Raw genomic sequence first — 20,002 nt, forward strand, 5'->3', positions numbered from 1 at the left:
CCCAAACCGCTTCCATTAACCCAGAACACATCACCCAATTTGTAGGCTGTGGAGGACTTTATTCATTAGGCCCAGGGAGCCACTTGTGCCTCCCACGAAGTCCCCACTGCAGGGAGCCAGGGTGCTAGAGGCAGGGCCAATGTGTGTGCCGTGAGCTGGCCCAGGGGCCTGCTGGTCCCAGGAGTGCTTCTGGGCTCTTCAGGCACCTCCGGGTGTAGTAGCCTCGCCAGGTGGCTTGAACTATCTTCGCTGCCACTTGCTGCTGCCTCATCTGCCTTCGGATCTTAAAGCCTCTCCAGGCGGACTGGATGGCTGTGGCTGCTTTGTCCTGGTGATGTGGCTGCCTGGGGCTCAGGATAGCCCGCTGGGAGACGGAGGCCCAGGACACTGCCCCGGGGCCCCCGGCCAACCGGCCCATGCCCTGCACCACGCGGGTGGGCTGGGTGTGTCCGCAGGTGTGACAGATGCGAGGGCTGGAGCCCGCGAGCATCACCACACTGGCCGGGCTCCCGATCTTGGAGCTCAGGGAGTGGCAGACACTGCACACGTGTGGCTGGCAGGACTGGAAGCAGTGATGGTCCGACACGGCCCTGGCCCTGCCATCCTGGAAGTGGCTGCCGTCAGACGGGACCCGGACCTTGCCGCCCAGCTTCGCCCACAGGACGGGGTGGAGCCTCTGCCGGTGCCGGGCGAGGTTCCGGCGGGTGCAGTAGCCGCGCCAGGCAGCCTGGATGATCGTGATGGCTCTGTAGAGGAGTGCCAGGTTCTGCCGCACACGGTAGCCGCGCCAAGTAGCTTGGATGACCACGGCCTTCTGGTGCCACACCCGGATCCTGCGACGCACCAGGTAGCCACGGGCGCCCGCCTGGAGCGTGACCACTGCCAGGATGAGGCTCTCCTCTGTGGCCTGAATGGACACCATCGGCTGCCCAGACCACCTGGGATGCACCACCGCCTTGTGGCGCCGGGTCTCCCAGGACGCAGCACCCCTGGCCGACTCCCACGCGCTGCCCCGAGCCACGCCGCGGTCCATGGGCCTGACCACTGCACTGGATATGGCGCGGTTCCACGATTGGCCACCAGCCACACCAGCATCCACGGGGCCCTGGAATATAGTGGAGTTCAGGGGTGCCTTGTGATTAACAGCAGGAGTCCTGAGATCCCCACAGTGACTCCTAGTTAAAAAGGGGCTGCAGGGAACCATTCGGGGAGGACTCGTAGCCTAGAGACACCCTCTGAACCAGGACCAGCGGGGGAATGGCCGAGGGGTGCGTCATCTCCCCGGTGCGGATGATGGGTCTTACCTCTGCAGAGGGGAGACGCGTGGGGTTTGCAGCACCTCTCGGTGAGGCCTGGGATGCTTGCCTTTGCACAGCCTGGAAGGGCCTAACCCTGGCCACAGAACTTTCTAGCAGTTCTGAAACAATACTACCATGTGTGGATCTGTAGGAATTTTTAGGGCCCGTGGAGTCCCAGCGGCTGCTCTGAGCCGGGTTCCCAGACACTGTTTTCTGGAGTGCACTGGGGACAGTGTCCATCTGGAAGGGACTGGACGATGCCTTTCTAGCCGAGAATGGATATGGTGGCGCATGTGAGACCATGCTGTCCCTGACCTCTGGGGAAGACTAGGGTTCCCCACCCTGGCCGCAGAACCTGGAAGCAATCTGGAAGCCTCAGTACTGCCACGGGCCATCTGGGGTGAACCTGAGACTACATTAGAAACCACTATACCCTGATAGTGATCTGGGGGTCTAGTGTGAGCCACCGACTCCTGCTGAGAAACTGAGGGAGTCTTAGTAGCTAAACCCAGGGTCTGAAAAGGGACAGGGACCATGCCACTAGCATGGCTGGAAGGCACCTCCTTGAACAATGCTGTTTGGCCTTGGGGAAGAGTCCCTTTCTCAGACGGGGACCTATGGTCATGGCCCCCATAAGCTCTCGGAGGACTGGGGTACATTCACGGAGTTGCATCAGTGACCCCAGCTTTGCTGAGGATGTCACTGGATCCGCTTCATCCTGATGCTTGGGACAGAGCCTCATCCAATTCTCCCAGCTCAGCCTGGTGGCCTGTGGCCCCAGATGGCATCATCGCGGCATCGCGGCTCAACTGTAAGGCTCTTGACAGAACCGTGGGCACTGGGCGAGGACTCCTGGCTGTACCACTAGCGACTGGGGCTGGGGAGTGAACTGGAGCCAGGCTGGTGGCGTGGGACATCTGCAAAGCGACTGTCAAACTCTCCCCAGCCAGGGCTCTGTGGTAAGGACGGGCAGTGGTTCCAATCAGCATGGACCCCTTGGGGTGGCTCTGAGCCACACTAGAGGCCCCCATTGTTGGCACAGAACCAGAGGGGACACCTGGGCTCTCCCCACTCACTACTGAACCTGGGAGCAAGTTTGGAGCAGCTAAGCTAGCAGAGGGTCTTATGGATAGGCTCGGCTTCTTTCTATCTGCCAACTGGACACAGAACCTGCAGAGGGGCTCTGACCCATGCCTGGGATGCTGGACCCTGGGGGAAAGCTGGAGGCTGTGCCACAGGTGGAGTGCCTGGGACCGTGCCCATGATTTGGGAGATGCCAGGACCCGCACTGTTCCGGGAAAGATTAGACTGAGTCATGCCCAGTCTGTTGGGTGCTGAAGCCAGAGAGGGGCTGGGGGCCTTCCCGGTGGCTCCAGAGGGATGTGTGAAAGGGTCACCTCCCTCAGAGACCTGGGATGCAAGGAAGCCATGCCATTGGCCACCTGACAGTGACTCTGGCCAGTGCCAGTTACCATGGTTCTCCAGGGGAGACTCCCAGCTAGGCCAGGAGACGGGGTTCCCTAACACCCACTAAGGAACATAGCATCAGCCACGGGCCCCTGGGGATAGCTTGTAGCCACGCCCCTGAACAGAGGTGTGGTTCGCTGGCCTGTACGGCAGGCCTCCTCACCAGCCTGGGAGAGATTTGGTGTTGAAACACTGACCACAAAGGCTGGGCACCCACGCCTCCCACCGATGCTGCATGGGTGATGGAACCCCAGGGACAGGTCGTTGAGCTTGGAGGCCTGGAGGCTGGATATCGTCTCACTAACCATCAGAGGCTTTTCACATGGGTCCACCCCAGCACCCAGAGATGGCGGGTTCAGACCCTGGCCCACACTTCCAGCCACAGAGGGACAAGGTCCACAGGTCCACCGCGCTGGTAGGTGGCACAGATGCGGAGCTACTGCATTCACCCTCAAGCACTGCAGATGTGAGTCCAGCCCAGAGCCCCACCGTGGGTCACTGAGGCCACAGCACGTACCACTGACCACAGGTGGCTGCCATGGGCTTGGGGCCAGCCTAGTGCACAAGGGTGACTGGGCCAGGCTCAGGGATTCCCTCTGGGCCACAGATGGCAGGAATAGGCCGGGGGCTGTGGCTGGCTCTGCTAGGCTGGAGGCTGGGCTGTGAGATGAATGTGTCTTGGCTGGGCTGGGGGCTACAGATGGTCGGGCTTGGTTTGGGGATCCTGTAGTGGTCTGAGATGAGTAGGCTCGGCTGGCGGCTGCCCCACTGGCCACATATGGATGAGCTAGGCTTGGAGACAACCCGCAGGGCCCTGATGGGTGGGCGAGGCTTGGGGACACACAAATAGCTTGAGATAACTGGGCTGGGCTTGGGGATACCACACAGGTCATAGGTCGGTGGGCTAGCCTTGAGGACCTCCCCGTGGCTTGAGATGGCTGGGCTAGGCTTGGGGACACCTCACTGGGCATAGATCAAAGAGCTCGGCTTGGGGACACCCTGCAGGCCATTGATGGGTAATCTCATCTAGGGGACATCCCACTGACTTGAGATGGCTGGGCTAGACTTGGGAACACCCTACTGGCCACAGACTGGTGGGGTACACTTGAGGATACCCCAGTGGCCTGAGATAGCCAGGTCAAGCTTAGGGATTCCCCAGTGGCCTGAGGAGGCTGAGCCAGGCTTGGAGACTCATGAATGGCCATAGACAGGTGAGCTAGGCTTGGGGACTCTCTAATGGTGTGAGATGGCATGACTAGGCTTGGGGACTCTCCAATGGTGTGAGATGGCATGACTAGGCTTGGGGACACTTCAATGATGTGAAATGCCATGACTAGGCTTGGGGACCCTCCAATGGTGTGAGATGGCACGACTAGGCTTCGGGACACTTCAATGATGTGAAATGCCATGGCTAGGCTTGGGGACAGTCCAATGGTGTGAGATGCCATGACTAGGCCTGGGGACTCTCCAATGGTATGAGATGCCATGACTAGGCCTGGGGACTCTCCAATGGTGTGAGATGACATGGCTAGGCTTGGGGACTCTCCAATGGTGTGAGATGACATGGCTAGGCCTGGGGACTCTCCAATGGTGTGAGATGACATGGCTAGGCCTGGGGACTCTCCAATGGTGTGAGATGACATGACTAGGCTTCGGGACTCTCCAATGGTGTGAGATGCCATGGCTAGGCTTGGGGACAGTCCAATGGTGTGAGATGCCATGGCTAGGCCTGGGGACTCTCCAATGGTGTGAGATGCCATGGCTAGGCTTGGGGACAGTCCAATGGTGTGAGATGCCATGGCTAGGCCTGGGGACTCTCCAATGGTGTGAGATGCCATGGCTAGGCTTGGGGACAGTCCAATGGTGTGAGATGACATGGCTAGGCTTGGGGACTCTCCAATGGTGTGAGATGACATGGCTAGGCTTGGGGACTCTCCAATGGTGTGAGATGACATGGCTAGGCCTGGGGACTCTCCAATGGTGTGAGATGCCATGACTAGGCCTGGGGACTCTCCAATGGTGTGAGATGCCATGACTAGGCTTGGGGACTCTCCAATGGTGTGAGATGACATGGCTAGGCCTGGGGACTCTCCAATGGTGTGAGATGCCATGACTAGGCTTGGGGACAGTCCAATGGTGTGAGATGCCATGGCTAGGCCTGGGGACTCTCCAATGGTGTGAGATGACATGGCTAGGCTTGGGGACAGTCCAATGGTGTGAGATGCCATGGCTAGGCCTGGGGACTCTCCAATGGTGTGAGATGCCATGGCTAGGCTTGGGGACAGTCCAATGGTGTGAGATGACATGGCTAGGCTTGGGGACTCTCCAATGGTGTGAGATGACATGGCTAGGCTTGGGGACTCTCCAATGGTGTGAGATGACATGGCTAGGCTTGGGGACTCTCCAATGGTGTGAGATGCCATGACTAGGCCTGGGGACTCTCCAATGGTGTGAGATGCCATGACTAGGCTTGGGGACTCTCCAATGGTGTGAGATGCCATGACTAGGCTTGGGGACAGTCCAATGGTGTGAGATGCCATGGCTAGGCCTGGGGACTCTCCAATGGTGTGAGATGACATGGCTAGGCTTGGGGACAGTCCAATGGTGTGAGATGCCATGGCTAGGCCTGGGGACTCTCCAATGGTGTGAGATGACATGGCTAGGCTTGGGGACAGTCCAATGGTGTGAGATGACATGGCTAGGCTTAGGGGTACTCCAATACTCTGAGATGGCTGAGCTACGCTTGTGGACACTCTGATGGTCAGAGATGGCTGGGCCAGACTTGGAGACTCCTCAGAGGGCTGAGATGGCTGGGCCAGGGTTGGATACTACCCAGTGACCTGAGATGGGTAGGCTGGACTTGGAGACACCCCAAAGGCTTGAGATGGCTGGTCTAGGCTTGAGGACTCCCCACTGACCACAGATGGCTGGGCTAGCTTTTGGGACCCCCAGTTAGCTATTGATTGGTGGCCGTGGTTTGAAGCCACTCCAAAGGTCCTTGATGGGTGTCCTTGGCTTGGGGACCTCCCGCTCACCACAGATGCCTGTGCTGGTCTCAGTGTCACTCTATTAGGCATAGAGGAGTGTGGTAGACTTGGGGTCACCCCATTAGCCATAGATGGGGAGCTAACCTTGGGGACACTCTACTGGATGCTATATGCTGGGATAGGCTTGGGGCCAGCCTACTGGACTCTGATGCGTGGCCTGGCTATGGGGTTACCCTGATGGCCAGTGTAGCCTAAGACACACTTGGAGCCAAGCTCATGGCCACAGATGGTGGCTTACATGCCGTGGGGACCACAGTACCTAAAGACAGAGTCCTCCTCGGCTCTGTCGTGATGGTGGCCTGAGACATGTGGATCAGAGTCACAGAGCTCGTCTGAGGAAAACTGAGGGATCTCGGTCTCTGAGCCCCAGTGAACACGCAGTCACACCATTAGACACTGAGCTGCGCTGGAAAATGGGCACCTGCTACGAGGCTGGAGCGGGCTGGTAGGGGAAGCGTAGAGTCACATACCTAGAGGCAGTTTCAGCCTCTTGCGTATCCTTAAACCTCTGGTGTCCTCATGGACTCTGGAGGAAAAAGGGGCTTCTGGGCAAGGTCCCCTTCTAAACTGCCTTCCCGTGACTCATCTATCTTACTGACAGCAGGCAGGCTGGCCACGGACAGGGCAGAAAGGCTGAAGGAGCGAGAGCTTTGCAGGGAGCTTTCAGATTTGCCTTGGGAGAAGCTCTCAGCCAGGCCACTGTCTCGAACCTGCGGCAGACCGCCTACCAGCTCACTGAGGATGGATGGCTGGTGGTCTGTAGCCAGCTTCCGGGGACAGAGCAGGGCAGACATGGAATCCTGCGTTCGATCCCTCCCCTGTCCATGGATGGATGTCTTGGGACGAACGTGCGTCAGTGCATTGCCTGGGGAAGCTTGAAACAGACCGCAAGTCTTGCGTGCCTCAGTTGTGGTCACCCTGGTGACCTGGAAGGGACTTGGGGCTGCCTTGTCGATCGCCTCCCTAGTACCTGGGGAGGCCTGTTTGTGATTTGGGGGCTGAGACCTCCTCTGCAGGCTCTCCTTGGAAGCTCTGGATGGCTTCTGATGGCCCCTGGCCACTGAGGGTTGGTAGACACCGGGATGGCCCCTGCTAACCCTGGAGGACGGACACCAATTCAGGCTCCCGCAGGCAGGGTGAGGCTGGTGAACACGGGCAGCGCTCCCACTGCCCACACTGCTCAGAAGCCTGCCTGAGGCCTCCCTCCCCTCCCCGGTTGACGGACAAGAGGCCACCCTGCTGACCACGTGTGGCTTGTGGGAGCTCGGGGCCATGCCAAAAGTCATGGAGGGTTGGTTTATGCTTGAGCCCACACCGCTGGCAATGAGAGGCGGTCACAGACTCAGGGGTGGCTGCATGTGGGACAGCCTGGGCAAACTGGGGCCCACCCCACCCCCTTCGGGGTTCAAATCTGATGCCAATGGACCAAGCTCTAGGCTCAGGCATGCATTTTCCTTTTGGAATTTGCAGCTCAAATCCAGATTTGAGAAGTCCCTGCTGGGTCCCCTCTCCCAAGGCAGCCTGGCCTATGGTGAAACGCTCCCAGACCCCAACCTGGGAATCCCTGACCTTGCTGGCCTGTGGTCTCATGGGGCCCAGGCAGGGCCCCCACGCAGCTGACGGACTGCCCCTGCAGGCCACCTCCGCCGGGGCCAGCGTCTTAGTCACCCTGCTTCCTGTTGATTTTGAGGTGGCCTGCTTACTGTTGATTTTGGGGAGGATGGTTCCAGTCCTCAGGGCCACCTGATACAAAGACTGGCTCAGGATGGCACCCAGCTTGCCCTGGCACAGGGCCTGGCTCAGAGCTGCCCGCTCCTCCTCCGTCAAAGCCTTGCTAAGCACCTCCGCCAATTTTCCCTGCATGGCTTTGGTGAGTTCCACCCGCAGCTCGCCCCGGGACAGGGCCAGGCGCAGCTCACTCCAGGACAGCGCCTTCCCCAGCGCCAGGCTCAGCACACCCTGGGGCAGCGCTTTGGTGACAGCGGCACCCAGGACCTCCTTGGACAGGGCTTGGTTCAGAGCTGCCCAGATTTCTCCCTGGGAGAGGGCTTTGGCCAACAGAATGTGGAGATCTTCCTGGGATGCCAGGACAGTGGCCAGTTCAGCACACAGAGAGGCCAGCAGGGAGCCCACCGTGTCCTCCTGGCAGGGCACCGCCTGGCCAGGCATTGACAGCTGGGCACCTGCAGCCCCGCTGTCCCCCCAGGACTCAACACTGCATGTGGAATGTCCGGTGGGTGCCGTCAATGGCACGAGCATACCCGGGACCTCAGAGGCCGCTGGGCATGGTCCCTGCTGAGTAGTCTTCCCTGACACCTGGCTGTGGGGCTGCAGCTGAGTACATCTGTCCTCCGGCTTGGCCCAGGGCGGAGCGCTGAGGGCACTGAGGTGCTGGCAGGCCTGGCTGGGTCCCTTAGACCTGGTTAGGAGCACCTGGGAACGGGTCTTGCTGCTGAGGTCAGCAGCCTGGTACGCTGGGATGAGGCACTTGGTTATGTCTGTGACCTGCTGCCCCTGGGACTGTGTCTTGGTCAGACAGGTGGACAGATGTGTTTGGGATTGGACCTTCATGGCACCTGCAGCCAGATGTGTCTGGGAATGTACCTTGCTCAGACAGGTGACCAGGTGGTCCAGGGACGGGGTCTTGGTCAGCTCGGTGGGCAGATGTCCCTGAGATGAGGCTTTGGTCAGCGGGGAGGCCTGCTGTCTCTGGGACAGGCAGGGTGGATGTCTCTGGGATGAGGCATTGGTCAGTGGGGCAGCCAGCTGTTCCTGGGACAGGGTGACAGCCATTTCTTCTATAGGCTCAAACAGGTGAGGTGGGTCATCCCCTTCTTCTGCAGCGTTTGTCCAGGATGGAGCCCCAGATGTCTCCACTGCCACACTGGTCTTAAGTGCCATGTCTATTTTCACCTGTCTCTGGGGGCCAGTCTCGATTTTCTCGGCTTCTAAAGGAAGTTTAGCTAGAGCCCTGGGGACCCCAGCTCCGGGATGTGGTTGGGGCACACGTCTGATCTTCCCCTCAGCCACACAGGAGCGGGATGAGGCTTTGACCACCTCCACAGCCGGCTTCACGTTCACCTCGGCCTTGGCCTTGGGCTGCTTCTCCTGGGTGGAGCCCCGGGTGTTGGGAATTCCCGCTGCAACCGCCGCTGGGGGTGGAGCCTTGACGCTTCCCGCTGCTGCTGAGGCCAGACACAGGGTCCCGAGGATGGTGGCCACCGAGCGTAACTGGGCAGGGGTCCTGGTTATGATGGCTGCCAGACGCGTCTGGGGCGAGGGCTTCGTCACCCCAGCTGGACTCGTCCGGGATGAAGTCTTGGACGTGGTGGCTGCCAGACATGTCTGCAGCAGGTTTTTGGCTGGGGCGGCCGCCTGGCGCATCTGGGACGGGGTCTTTGCCATGGAAGGCCCTGGGCATATCTGGGGCGGGCTCTTCATGATGGAAGCCAGAAGGCACACTTGAGGTGGGTTCTTGGCCATGACGGTTGCGGGGCGCATCTGCAGCGGGGTGCGGGTGCCAGAGGCTGCAGGGTGCACCTGGAGCTTTGTCACCATGGGCATGGGGCATGCATGAGGCGCAGTTTTGGTCACTGCGGGCCGCGGAGACGGTGGGGCTGGGGTCTTGGTTGTTGTGATTTTGGGAACCCGGCTAGTCTTGGGTAGAGTCTTGGTCACTGTGGACGCTGGACACATCTGTGGCAGGGTCATGGAGGCCACTGGGTACGTGTAGAGCAGGGTCGTGGTGATCATGGGCCCTGGGGACACCTGGAAGGGGGCTTTCAGGGTCTCTGCTTCCACAGGGCCCTGGGCTTGGGTGCTGGGTGGTCCCATAACTGCCTGGCCACACCTTCCAGAGAGCGGTGTCTCTGCGGCCCCGGCTTTGTTGGTCCGGGCGGTGACACGTTTGGCCTTCACTGAGTCACCCTCTATGTGGACGAGGCAGGTGCTTCTGATGGTTCTGGTCAGCAGGCACGGCTGGCACTTTGCGCCCGGATTCACCGGGCAGGGAAATCTGATGGTGACCATCTGGTGTGGCAGGAAGGCCAACCCCGGGACTCCGGCAGCACGAGGAGCCTGCATGCAGGGGTCTGGGGCACCCTGAGCCACGGGGCTCTGCAGGAGCGGGGTCGACTGGGGCCTGCAGAGGACCAGATTGTCACAGGACGGGAACTGGGTCTCCTTGTTCACCCTGACAGGCGGGCACAGAAGGCAGTTCTCTTCCAGATGCTGGAAGCGCACCTGCTGTGGGGCGTGATAAGGGATGTCCCCCTCCTCCGCCTTCGCTTTCTTCACCGACAGCTTCCTGGAGTGAAGGATGCGTCTCGTGCTGAAGCGCCGCCAGGCCTTCTGGATGGCCTTGGCCGCCATCATCTGGGAAATGAGCTTCTGCCGGAGCTGGTAGCCCCTCCAGCTGGCTTGGATGAGCGTGGCCGCGTGGGAATGCAGCATGTCCATCTCGTCTACTAGGATTTTCCTGAAGGCCTGGCTCTCGACCACAGCCCGGAGGCGTGGGATGTGGCGGGGCACCGGCTCGGCTCGGGCAGGCTGCTGCAGAAGATGCTCCTTGGACGTGGGGCCCTGGTGCTGGGGCTGTGGAGTCGCTTTCTCCATTGTTTCCGGGAGGCTAGGCGTGGGTGGGGGCTGGAGGACACACTGCCCAACTGGGTGACAACTGGCTGTTGAACTGGACTGGGCGGCCGACTGCATTGCCTTGATTCCTGGGCAGGTCAGCTCTGCCTGTGGGGTGGCAGGGGGTGGTCAGGGCACAGCAGGTCCTGCAGACCAGAGGTCTCCTGGCTGGGGAGGACACTGGCCCCCCGGACCCAGATATTCTTGTTCCTGGCACCTTGAGATCTTCCTCCTCCGTCTTTCTATCCTTCCCTCCCTCTCTCAAGTGGCCTTTGCTGTCCCTAGATGCATTTCTCATCATCCTATGGTCACTTCATCCTGGCACACAGTGCATGCCACTGGAATGCCCAACCACTTACCTGCTTTTTTTGTAATGTATGTATTTATATATTTATTTATTTTTAGAGACGGGGTTTCACCATGTTGGCCAGGATTGTCTCTATCTCCCGACCTCGCGATCTGCCCGCCTTGGCCTCCCAAAGTGCTGGGACCATAGGCATGAGCCGCCATACCCGGCCCCCTCTTTTTTTTTTTTTTTTTTTTGAGACAGTTTCACTCTTGTTACCCAGGGTGGAGTGCAATGGTGCGATCTCAGCTCACCGCAGCCTCCGCCTCCTGGGTTCAGGCAATTCTCCTGCCTCAGCCTCCCGAGTAGCTGGGACTACAGGCGTGTGCCACCATGCCTAGCTAATTTTTTGTATTTTTAGTAAAGATGGGGTTTTACCGTGTTGGCCAGGCTGGTCTCGAACTCCTGACCTCAGGTGATCCACCAGGCTCAGCCTCCCAGAGTGCTGGGATGACAGGCGTGAGCCACCGCGCCCGGCCTGCTTCTCGAACTTTATCTTGGATGTACCCCGAGTAAAGCACTGATCACAATGTTTTGGAAATTTCCTGTTTGCTTCTCTCGCTGTGTGTGTGCGTGTGTGAAAGAGAGAGAGAGAGAAGTGTAATGGGGGATATTATTTGCCTCTCCCCACTGACTGTGAATCCTAGAAGACAGAGTCATTTCTGTGTCCCCCATCTCAGTCATAGGGCTTGGTACCGGGCGGGTAGGCACCTTGACTGATAAACAGTGAGTGGACTGGAAGTTGGATGGACAGATGGATACAGGGCTAGATACTGAGTGGATGTATCCGTGGATGAGTGAATGGTGGATGGGGTGAGAAACGGGTGAAGGACTTGATGAAGAGATAAACGAAGCTGACGAATGAAGAGGTAAAGGCAGACTGGCTGGCGCGGTGGCTCACGCCTGTCATCCCAGCACTCTGGGAGGCCAGCGTGGACAGACTGCTTGAAATCAGGAGTTCACGACCAGCTTGGCCAACATGGTAAAACCCCATCTTTACTAAAAATACAAAAAAGTAGCCAGGCGTGGTGGCACACATCTGTAGTCCCAGCTACTCGGAGGCTGAGGCAGGAGAATTGCCTGAACCCAGGAGGAGGAAATTGCAGTGAGCTGAGATCGTGCCACTGCGCTCCAGCCTGGGTGACAAGACTGAGACTCCTTTTCAAAAATAAATAAATAAATAAGGCAGATTAACAGGAAAATGGACACATGGGTGAGTGGATGGGTGGGTGGATGGATGGATGGATGGATGGATGGATGGATGGATAAATGAGCCGATGGGTGAATGAGCAGATGAATGGAGGGATAGGCGAAACAACTGATGAAAAGATGGGTGGATGGATAAATGGATGGAAGGATGGATGGATACATACATAGATGAATGGATGGATGCAAGGGTGGGTGGATGAATTGGTGGATGGATGGGCAGATGGGTCTATAAATGGGCAAACACTGGTGAATAGATAGGTGGGGCTGGGCGTGGTGGCAGCCAAGGTGGGTGGATAGTGAAACCCCGTCTCTACTAAAAATACAGAACTTAGCCACCTGTAATCACAGCTACTCGGGAGGCTGAGGCAGGAGAATTGTTTGAACCCAGGAGGCAGAGGTTGCAGTGAGGCGAGATCACACCATTGCACTCCATCCTGGGTGACAGAGCAAGACTCCGTCTCAAACAAACAAAAAATAGATAGGTGGATAAATGGATGGGTAGATGGACGGATGAAAGGTGGATGGATTGGATGGTAAATGGATAGAGGGAGGGAAGATTATGTGGATGAATGGGTGAATGGATGGATGGGTGGGTGGGTAGGTAGATGGGTAGATGGAAAATGGAATGATGGGTGGGTGGGAGGATGAATGGATACATAGATAGATGGATGAATGATGGATGGTGGATGGGTAGGGGGAGGGACAAATGTATGGAAAGATGAATGAATGAATGAGTGGGTGGGTAGATGAATAGATGTAAGACAAGCAGATAAATGAATGTGAAGCTAAAGGAGGCCAGGCTCAGTGGCTCACACATGTAATGCCAGCACTCTGGGAGGCTGAGGCGGGTGGATCACCTGAGGTCAGGAGTTCGATACCAGCCTGGCCAACGTGGCGAAACCCCCTCTCTACTAAAAATACAAAAAAAAAATAGCCAGGCATGATGGCGGGTGCCTGTAATCCCAGCCACTTGGGAGGCTAAGCCAGGAGAATTGCTTGAACCCAGGAGGCAGAGGTTTAGGTGAGCCGAGATCGCGACACTGCTCTCCAGCCTGGCACCCGGAGTGAGACTCTGTCTCAAAAAAAAAAAGAAAAGAAAGAAAGAAAGAGAGAGAGGGAGGGAGGGAGGGAGGGAAGGAAGGAAGGAAGGAAAGAAAGAAAGAGAAAGAAAGAAAGAAAGAAAGAAAGAAAGAAAGAAAGAAAGAAAGAAAGGAGGGAAGGAGGGGAAGGGAAGGGAGGAGGAGGGAAGGGAAGGGGAGGAGGGAAGGGAAGGGGAGGAGGGGAGGGGAGGGAAACGAAGGGAAGGGAAGGGAAGTGAAGGAGGAAGGAAGGAAGGAAAATAAATGAAATTAAAGAGAGCTGGAGAGATTGGTGACATTGGTGAAGCCATAACCCAATAGGAGGTAGACTGATGCCCGGGCGGTGGCTCAAGCCTGTAATCCCAGCACTTTGGAAGGCCGAGGCGGGTGGATCACGAGGTCAAGAGATCGAGACCATCCTGGTCAACATGGTGAAACCCCGTCTCTACTAAAAATTCAAAAAATTAGCTGGGCATGGTGGCGCGTGCCTGTAGTCCCAGCTACTCAGGAGGCTGAGGCAGGAGAATTGCCTGAACCCAGGAGGCGGAGGTTGCGGTGAGCCGAGATCGCGCCATTGCACTCCAGCCTGGGTAACAAGAGTGAAACTCCGTCTCAAAAAAAAAAACAAGGAGGTAGACTGATGGGTGGGTGGGTGGGTGGGTGGATCAGGGGATGAACAGGTAAATAGCATATGGAAGAATGGAAAGAGGGAAGAAAAAGTGGGTGACTGTGGCTTTCAGAAGTAACTAGGATGCAGAGGGAGCTGGGACACTGTCCCACCACCCTGATGCATGGCCTGGAGCACAGCACACAGGTTTGGCAGAAGCCCATCTCTTCAGGCTGGACTAGCCAGAGCCCTTGCCCAGGGGCCATCTTCTTACCTTGAAGGGTCATAGAGTTGGAGGAGAAGCAGGAGAAGAAGGTGAAATCTCAGAAGCCAGTGTGCAAGCAGAGGCAGCCTTCAGCCTTTCACCCCAGGCAACGCGCAGCAACACTGCCCCGGGCTGGCTCTGTCCTCAGGACCGACACAAAAAGAGATGTTAAAAGCAAAAACACTGAATTCTAAAAAAAAAATAAAAATCGAGTCTGCAAAGATGAGTACCCAAGGAAATTTATTCCAGTGTTAGTTTGTAGCTAGAAATCAAACAAAACATCTGGAAATAACCAAAACAGCGATTAGCAGAGGTTCCGCGGCCAAGGCATATGGAAGTATAATCAGGGATGTTTAACAATGTATTCTTTAGCAGAGGAAAAACTGCTAAACGGAGCTATAAACAGCTCTCCAAGCTATCAACGGAGAGATGGCTTAACCAAACAAGGACAGGACACCCAGGCATTGGAAATGGTGTGCAGGCTCAGCACAGTGGTTCTTGCCTGCAATCCCAGCACTTTGGGAGGCAGAGACAGGTGCCTCTTCAGGCCAGGAGTTTGAGACCAGCCTGGGAAACTAAGCAAGAACTGTCTCTTAAAATAATAATAATAATTGGCCGGGCATGGTGGCTGATGCCTGTAATCGCAACACTCTGGGAGGCTGAGGCGGGTGGATCACCTGAGGTCAGGAGTTCGAGACCAGCCTGGCCAACCCTATCTCTACTAAAAACACAAAAAATTAGTCAGGCATGGTGGTGAATGCCTGTAATTCCAGCTACTTGGGAGGCTGAGGCAAGAGAATGCCTTGAACGCAGGAGGCGGAGGTTGCAGTGAGCTGAGATCACACCACTGCACTCCAGCCTCCGTAATAAGACCAAAACTCTGTCTCAAAAAAAAAAAAAAAAAAAAAGCCAGGCGCGGTAGCTCACACCTGTAATCCCAGCACTTTGGGAGGCTGAGGCTGGCAGATCACCTGAGGTCAGGAGTTGGAGACTAGCCTGACCAATATGGTGAAACCCCGTCTTTAAAAAAAAAAAAAAAAATAGGTTGGGCACAGTGGCTCACGACTGTAATCCCATTAATTTGTGAGGCCAAGGCGGGTGGATCACTTGAGGCCAGGAGTTCCAGACCAGCCTGGGCAACATGGTAAAATCCCGTCTCTACTAAAAATATTAAAAGTAGTCAGGCATGGTGGCACGTGCCTGTAGTCCCAGCTACTCAGGAGGCTGAGGCAGGAGGATGATTTGAGGCCACTAGGAGGTTGAGACTATAATTAGCTATGATGGCACCACTGCACTCCAGCCTGGTGACAGAGTGAGACCCTGTCTCTTTGTTTTTGAAACAGAGTCTCACTCTATTGCCCAGGCTGGAGTGCAGTGTCACAATTTTGGCTCGCTGCAACCTCCGCTTCCCGGGTTCAAGCGATTCTTGGGCCTCAGCCTCCTAAGTAGCTGGGATGACAAGTGTGAGTCACCGCGTCTGACTGAGACCCTGTCTCCAAAAAAAAAAAGGATGATTGTGATTAAAGGTACGTATAAAAGGAAATTCTCTATGGTACTTTGGGGCTGATGGAGATTCCCCCAGAAAGGGGCAAATTTGGAGAGGATTCAGACTTCTTTGGAGAAGGTATGGACCCACCTAACAAGCAGCAGAGATGTTTGCTGGATTGGCCACGTCAGAGCTGATCTGGAGTGGCAGAATTAGCAAAAGGCCCGCCCTCCAGGGGGCAGGTGTGGGAACAGGTGATCAACAGGTTATCACCAGCGCCCTCTACTGAGAAGGTTTAGCATTGCGCTCACTTTGGTGCTGTGGATGTGCGCCGGAAACCTCGGTGCTGCGGGGTGCAGCAGGCCCTCAGTGCGCATGGGCCACCGTGGGGGCTTTGGTTGTCTGAGACAGAGTTTCATTCTTGCCGCCCAGGCTGAAGTGCAGTGGCGCATCTCGGTTCACTGCAACCTCCTCCTCTCAGGTTCAAGAGATTCTCGTGCCTCAGCCTCCCAAGTAGCTGAAATTACAGGCGCCCGCCACCGCACCTGGCTAATTTTTGTTGTTTTTACTGAGAAGGAGTTTTGCTCTGTCGCCCAGGCTGGAGTGCAGTGGTGCGATCTCGGCTCACTGCAACCTCCGCCACCCGGTTCAAGCCATTCTCCTACCTCAGCCTCCCGAGTAGCTGGTATTACAGGCATGTGCCACCGTGCCCGGCTAATTTTGTATTTTTAGCAGAGATGGGGGTTTCTCCATGTTGGTCAGGCTAGTCTCGAACTCCTGACCTTACATGATCCGCCTGCCTCAACCTCCCAAAGTGCTGGGATTACACACCGTGCCCGCCATTTTTTGTATTTTTAGTACAGATGGAATTTCACCTTATTGGTCAGGCTGCTCTCAAATTCCTGACCTCAGGTGATCCATCCACCTCGGCCTCCCAAAGTGCTGGGATTACAGGCATTTGGGGTCTCTGTTGTCTCTCTCTCTCTCTCTCTCTCTCTCTCTCTCTCTCTCTCTCTCTCTCCTCTCTCTCTCTGTACACGCATGCTTCTGCGCCTGGCCTTGGGGTCTGTTTTCTGTGTGTGTGTGTGTGTGTGTGTGTGTGTGTGTGTGTGTGTGTGTTGAGAGGGCTGCAGAAAAGTTTTCATCAGGTCAAGGCCTTGGGGTCTGTTTTCTGTGTGTGTGTCTGTGTGTGTGTGTGTCTGTGTGTGTGTGTCTGTGTGTGTGTGTGTCTGTGTGTGTGTCTGTGTGTGTGTGTCTGTGTGTGTGTGTCTGTGTGTGTCTGTGTGTGTGTCTGTGTATGTGTCTGTGTGTGTCTGCGTGTGTGTGTCTGTGTGTGTCTGTGTGTGTGTGTCTGTGTGTGTGTCTGTGTGTGTGTCTGTGTGTGTGTGTGTCTGTGTGTGTGTCTGTGTGTGTGTGTGTCTGTGTGTGTGTGTGTCTGTCTGTGTGTGTCTGTGTGTGTGTGTGTGTGTGTGTGTGTGTGTGTGTGTGTGTTGAGAGGGCTGCAGAAAAGTTTTCATCAGGTCAAGGCTACAAAGTTGCTGAAGGACCACGTTCTGGACCCAGAGCTGGGGCAGGCTACACCTGGTGTCTCCACACCTCTATCCCTAACGCCTCACTGGCGCCCTCTACTGAGAAAGTTTAGCATTGTGCTCACTTTAAAGGAGACACAAGGAAACGAATTTCTTTGTTAATCACATACTGAAAGGGTCCATTTGGAGACAAGAGGCAATGCACGGATAACTGACACACATATATTTATTTATTATTATTTTTATTTTTTGAGACCGAGTCTCGCTCCGTCGCCCAGGCTGGAGTGCAGTGGTGCGATCTCGGCTCACTGCAACCTCCCCCTTCAGGGTTCAAGAGATTCTCCTGTCTCAGCCTCCTGAGTAGCTGGAATGGCAGGTGCCCACCACCACACCTGGCTAACTTTTGGGTTTTTTTGTTTTTTTGAGACGGAGTTTCAATCTTACTGCCCAGGCGGGAGTGCAATGGTGCAATCTCAGCTCGCTGCAACTTCTGCCTCACAGGTTCAAGCCTCAGCCTCCAGAGTAGCTGGGATTACAGGGGTGCAACACCACGCCCGGCTAATTTTGTATTTTTAGTAGAGACGGGGTTTCATCATGTTGGCCAGGCTGGTCTCGAACTACTGACCTCAAGTGATTCGCCCACCTCGGCCTCCCAAAGTGCTGGGATTACAGGTGTCAACCACAGTGCCCAGCCTAATTTTTGTTTTTTGTTTTTTTTGAGACGGAGTTTCGCTCTTGTTACCCAGGCTGGAGTGCAATGGCGTGATCTCGGCTCACTGCAACCTCCGCCTCCTGGGTTCAGGCAATTCTCCTGTCTCAGCCTCCTGAGTAGCTGGGACTACAGGCATGCGCCACCATGCCCGGCTAATTTTTTGTATTTTTAGTAGAGATGGGGTTTCACCTTGTTGACCAAGATGGTCTCGATCTCTTGACCTCGTGGTCCACCCGCTTCGGCCTCCCAAAGTGCTGGGATTACAGGCTTGAGCCACCCTGCCCGGCCTAATTTTTGTATTTTTAGTAGAGATGGGGTTTTACCACATTGGTCAGGCTGGTCTCGAACTCCTGGCTGAGGCAGGAGAATCGCTTGAACCTGGGAGGCAGAGGTACAATGAGCCGAGACTGCACCAATGCACCCCAGCCTGGGTGACAGAGCGAGATGCCATGTCAAAAAAAAAAAAAAAAATTGAAATTGGAGTCGTCAGAGCTTCAGGAGCAGAATGGGCCCATTCCAGGGGCTAAGGTTTCATCCCAAACGGTACAACTCTTTAAAGGAACTCAACCAGAAGGGGTAAGAAATGGGATTGTGGGGGATGAGAAGAAGGGACAGGGCCCCCCTGGACACAGAAGCCAAGCTCAGTAATTCTGAGTAAAACCCTCTCAGGCTCAGTTTCCTTATCTGTCACGAGGTAAGATCACCGTCCTCAAGTTCCCGAAGACACAACAGGCTTGGCCGGGTGCAGTGGCTCATGCCTGTAATCCTAGCACTTTGGGAGGCCAAGGTGGGAGGATGGCTGGAGCCCAGGAGTTTGAAACCAGCCTGGGCAACATAGCAGGACACTGTCTCTATTTATTTAAACAAATAATAAAGAGGCTGGGCGTGGTGGCTCATGCCTGTAATCCAAGCACTTTGGAGGCCAAGGCGGGCAGATTACCTGAGGTTGGGAGTTCAAGACCAGCCTGACCAACATTGTGAAACCCCGTCTTTAAAAATAATAAGAGACATAACAGGCTCTCCAGGATGCCCCCCATCACAGGTGAACGAATCTACCATCAAGGCTTTGGGGGTCCCTAGAGCCCCATCATTTCGAGTCACACAGAAGGCCCAGAAGGACTCTAAAGGCACTGGGGGTCACAGAACAACAGGGTCCCCCATGAGTCCCCACAAACCAGCCCTCCACCAGCCCCATTTACCTGCCCCCGAAGCCATCAGCCCCACTCACCTGCCCCTGAAGCTGAACCCAGCGGTCTGAATGAACAGCCAGTCTTGGGGTCCTGGTGGCGTGGCAGCTTTGTGACTCAAAGCCAAGTTCCGGCCAATCCCTGCCAGCTTCTGTGGGGGAGGGGATGCTAGAAGGCACAGCCAGGCTCTGGGAGACAGGACCAGGGGCAGGGCCCAAGGTCATGGTGGTGGCTACCTACACCGGCTCATCCTGAGTAGAAGGGGTTCTCAGCGCAGAGGGAACCCCAAATCTCCTGCCCCGTGTACCCAGAGGCAGCTTCAGTCTTTCATCCTGTGGGCATTTTCTTTTCTTTTTGAGACGGTGTTTCACTCTTGTTGCCCAGGCTGGAGTGCAATGGCGCAATCTCAGCTCACTGCAACCTCCGCCTCCTGGGTTCAAGGGATTCTCCTGCCTCAGCCTCCCGAGTAGCTGAGACTACAGGCACGCGCCACCACGCCTGACCAATTTTGTATTTTTAGTAGAGATGGTGTTTCTCCATGTCGGTCAGGCTGGTCTCAAACTCCCAACCTCAGGTGCTCTGCCCACCTTGGCCTCCCAAAGTGCTGGGACTACAGGCGTGAGCTACTGCTCCCAGCCAGCTGTGGTCATTTTCTGAGCACCTACTGTATGCTGGAATTTGCCCCAGGCCTGGGGATACAAAAAACTCAAAAGAATTTGAGGGTGTAAAATGGCTACATGGGAAGGAACCAGAAAGGGGGTGCCATGGGCCAGTCATGTTTCTGACCAATGTCCTGGGTCTGGCTCGGAGACTGGGGAGTCCTTGGGGTGGGGCCAGACAGACTTGATGTCTCTTGGGATCCCCACTGGGCCCAGCAAAAGTGGACACTGACCCTGAGCCGAAGGGGGAAGTCAGGCCGCTGTCCTGGGTCACCTCCCAGGGCCGGGCTGGGGCCCAGCATGAGTCACTGCTGGCTGGGCTAAGGCTGACACATACCTTGGACTCTGTGCAGCTGGCTCCAGCCAAAGCCAGCCTGGTCCAGAAGCCTTGGCCTGGCTCCCTTAGAGAGCCGCTGGGGGTCGCCAGGGCAGGGGCCAGCAGGAGTGCCTGGCCTCCCTCTGCAAAGACCACCCCCTCC

At 56.2% G+C, this 20,002-nt stretch overlaps 3 protein-coding genes across 3 annotated transcripts; all 3 read right to left on the reverse strand.

Moving 5' to 3' along the window:
* Positions 1–19: 19 nt before the first annotated feature.
* On the reverse strand, positions 20–18,933 carry IQCN (IQ motif containing N). Its single transcript, XM_035285086.3, is given in 5 exon segments — positions 20–1,105; positions 7,382–10,444; positions 10,446–10,552; positions 13,960–14,088; positions 18,906–18,933. Coding segments are annotated over 4 exon segments (4,164 nt in total). The 5' UTR covers positions 13,973–14,088; positions 18,906–18,933; the 3' UTR covers positions 20–124.
* Positions 1,126–3,790, reverse strand: LOC144580936 (uncharacterized). The gene has a single exon (XM_078361816.1). It carries the CDS (start codon positions 3,734–3,736, stop codon positions 2,819–2,821), a length of 918 nt encoding a protein of 305 aa, XP_078217942.1. The 5' UTR covers positions 3,737–3,790; the 3' UTR covers positions 1,126–2,818.
* LOC144580914 (uncharacterized) lies at positions 3,740–5,461 on the reverse strand. Its single transcript, XM_078361615.1, is given in 1 exon segment — positions 3,740–5,461. A coding segment is annotated over 1 exon segment (1,722 nt).
* Positions 18,934–20,002: the final 1,069 nt, after the last annotated feature.

This window comes from Callithrix jacchus, chromosome 22, assembly GCF_049354715.1.
Source record: "Callithrix jacchus isolate 240 chromosome 22, calJac240_pri, whole genome shotgun sequence".
Classification (NCBI taxonomy): Eukaryota; Metazoa; Chordata; class Mammalia; order Primates; family Cebidae; genus Callithrix; species Callithrix jacchus.

Bases quoted from the DNA above. Each gene is read 5' to 3' on its own strand.
- LOC144580936 (XM_078361816.1), bottom strand. From the start codon at position 3,736: ATGCCCAGTGAGGTGTCCCCAAGCCTAGCCCAGCCATCTCAAGCCACG.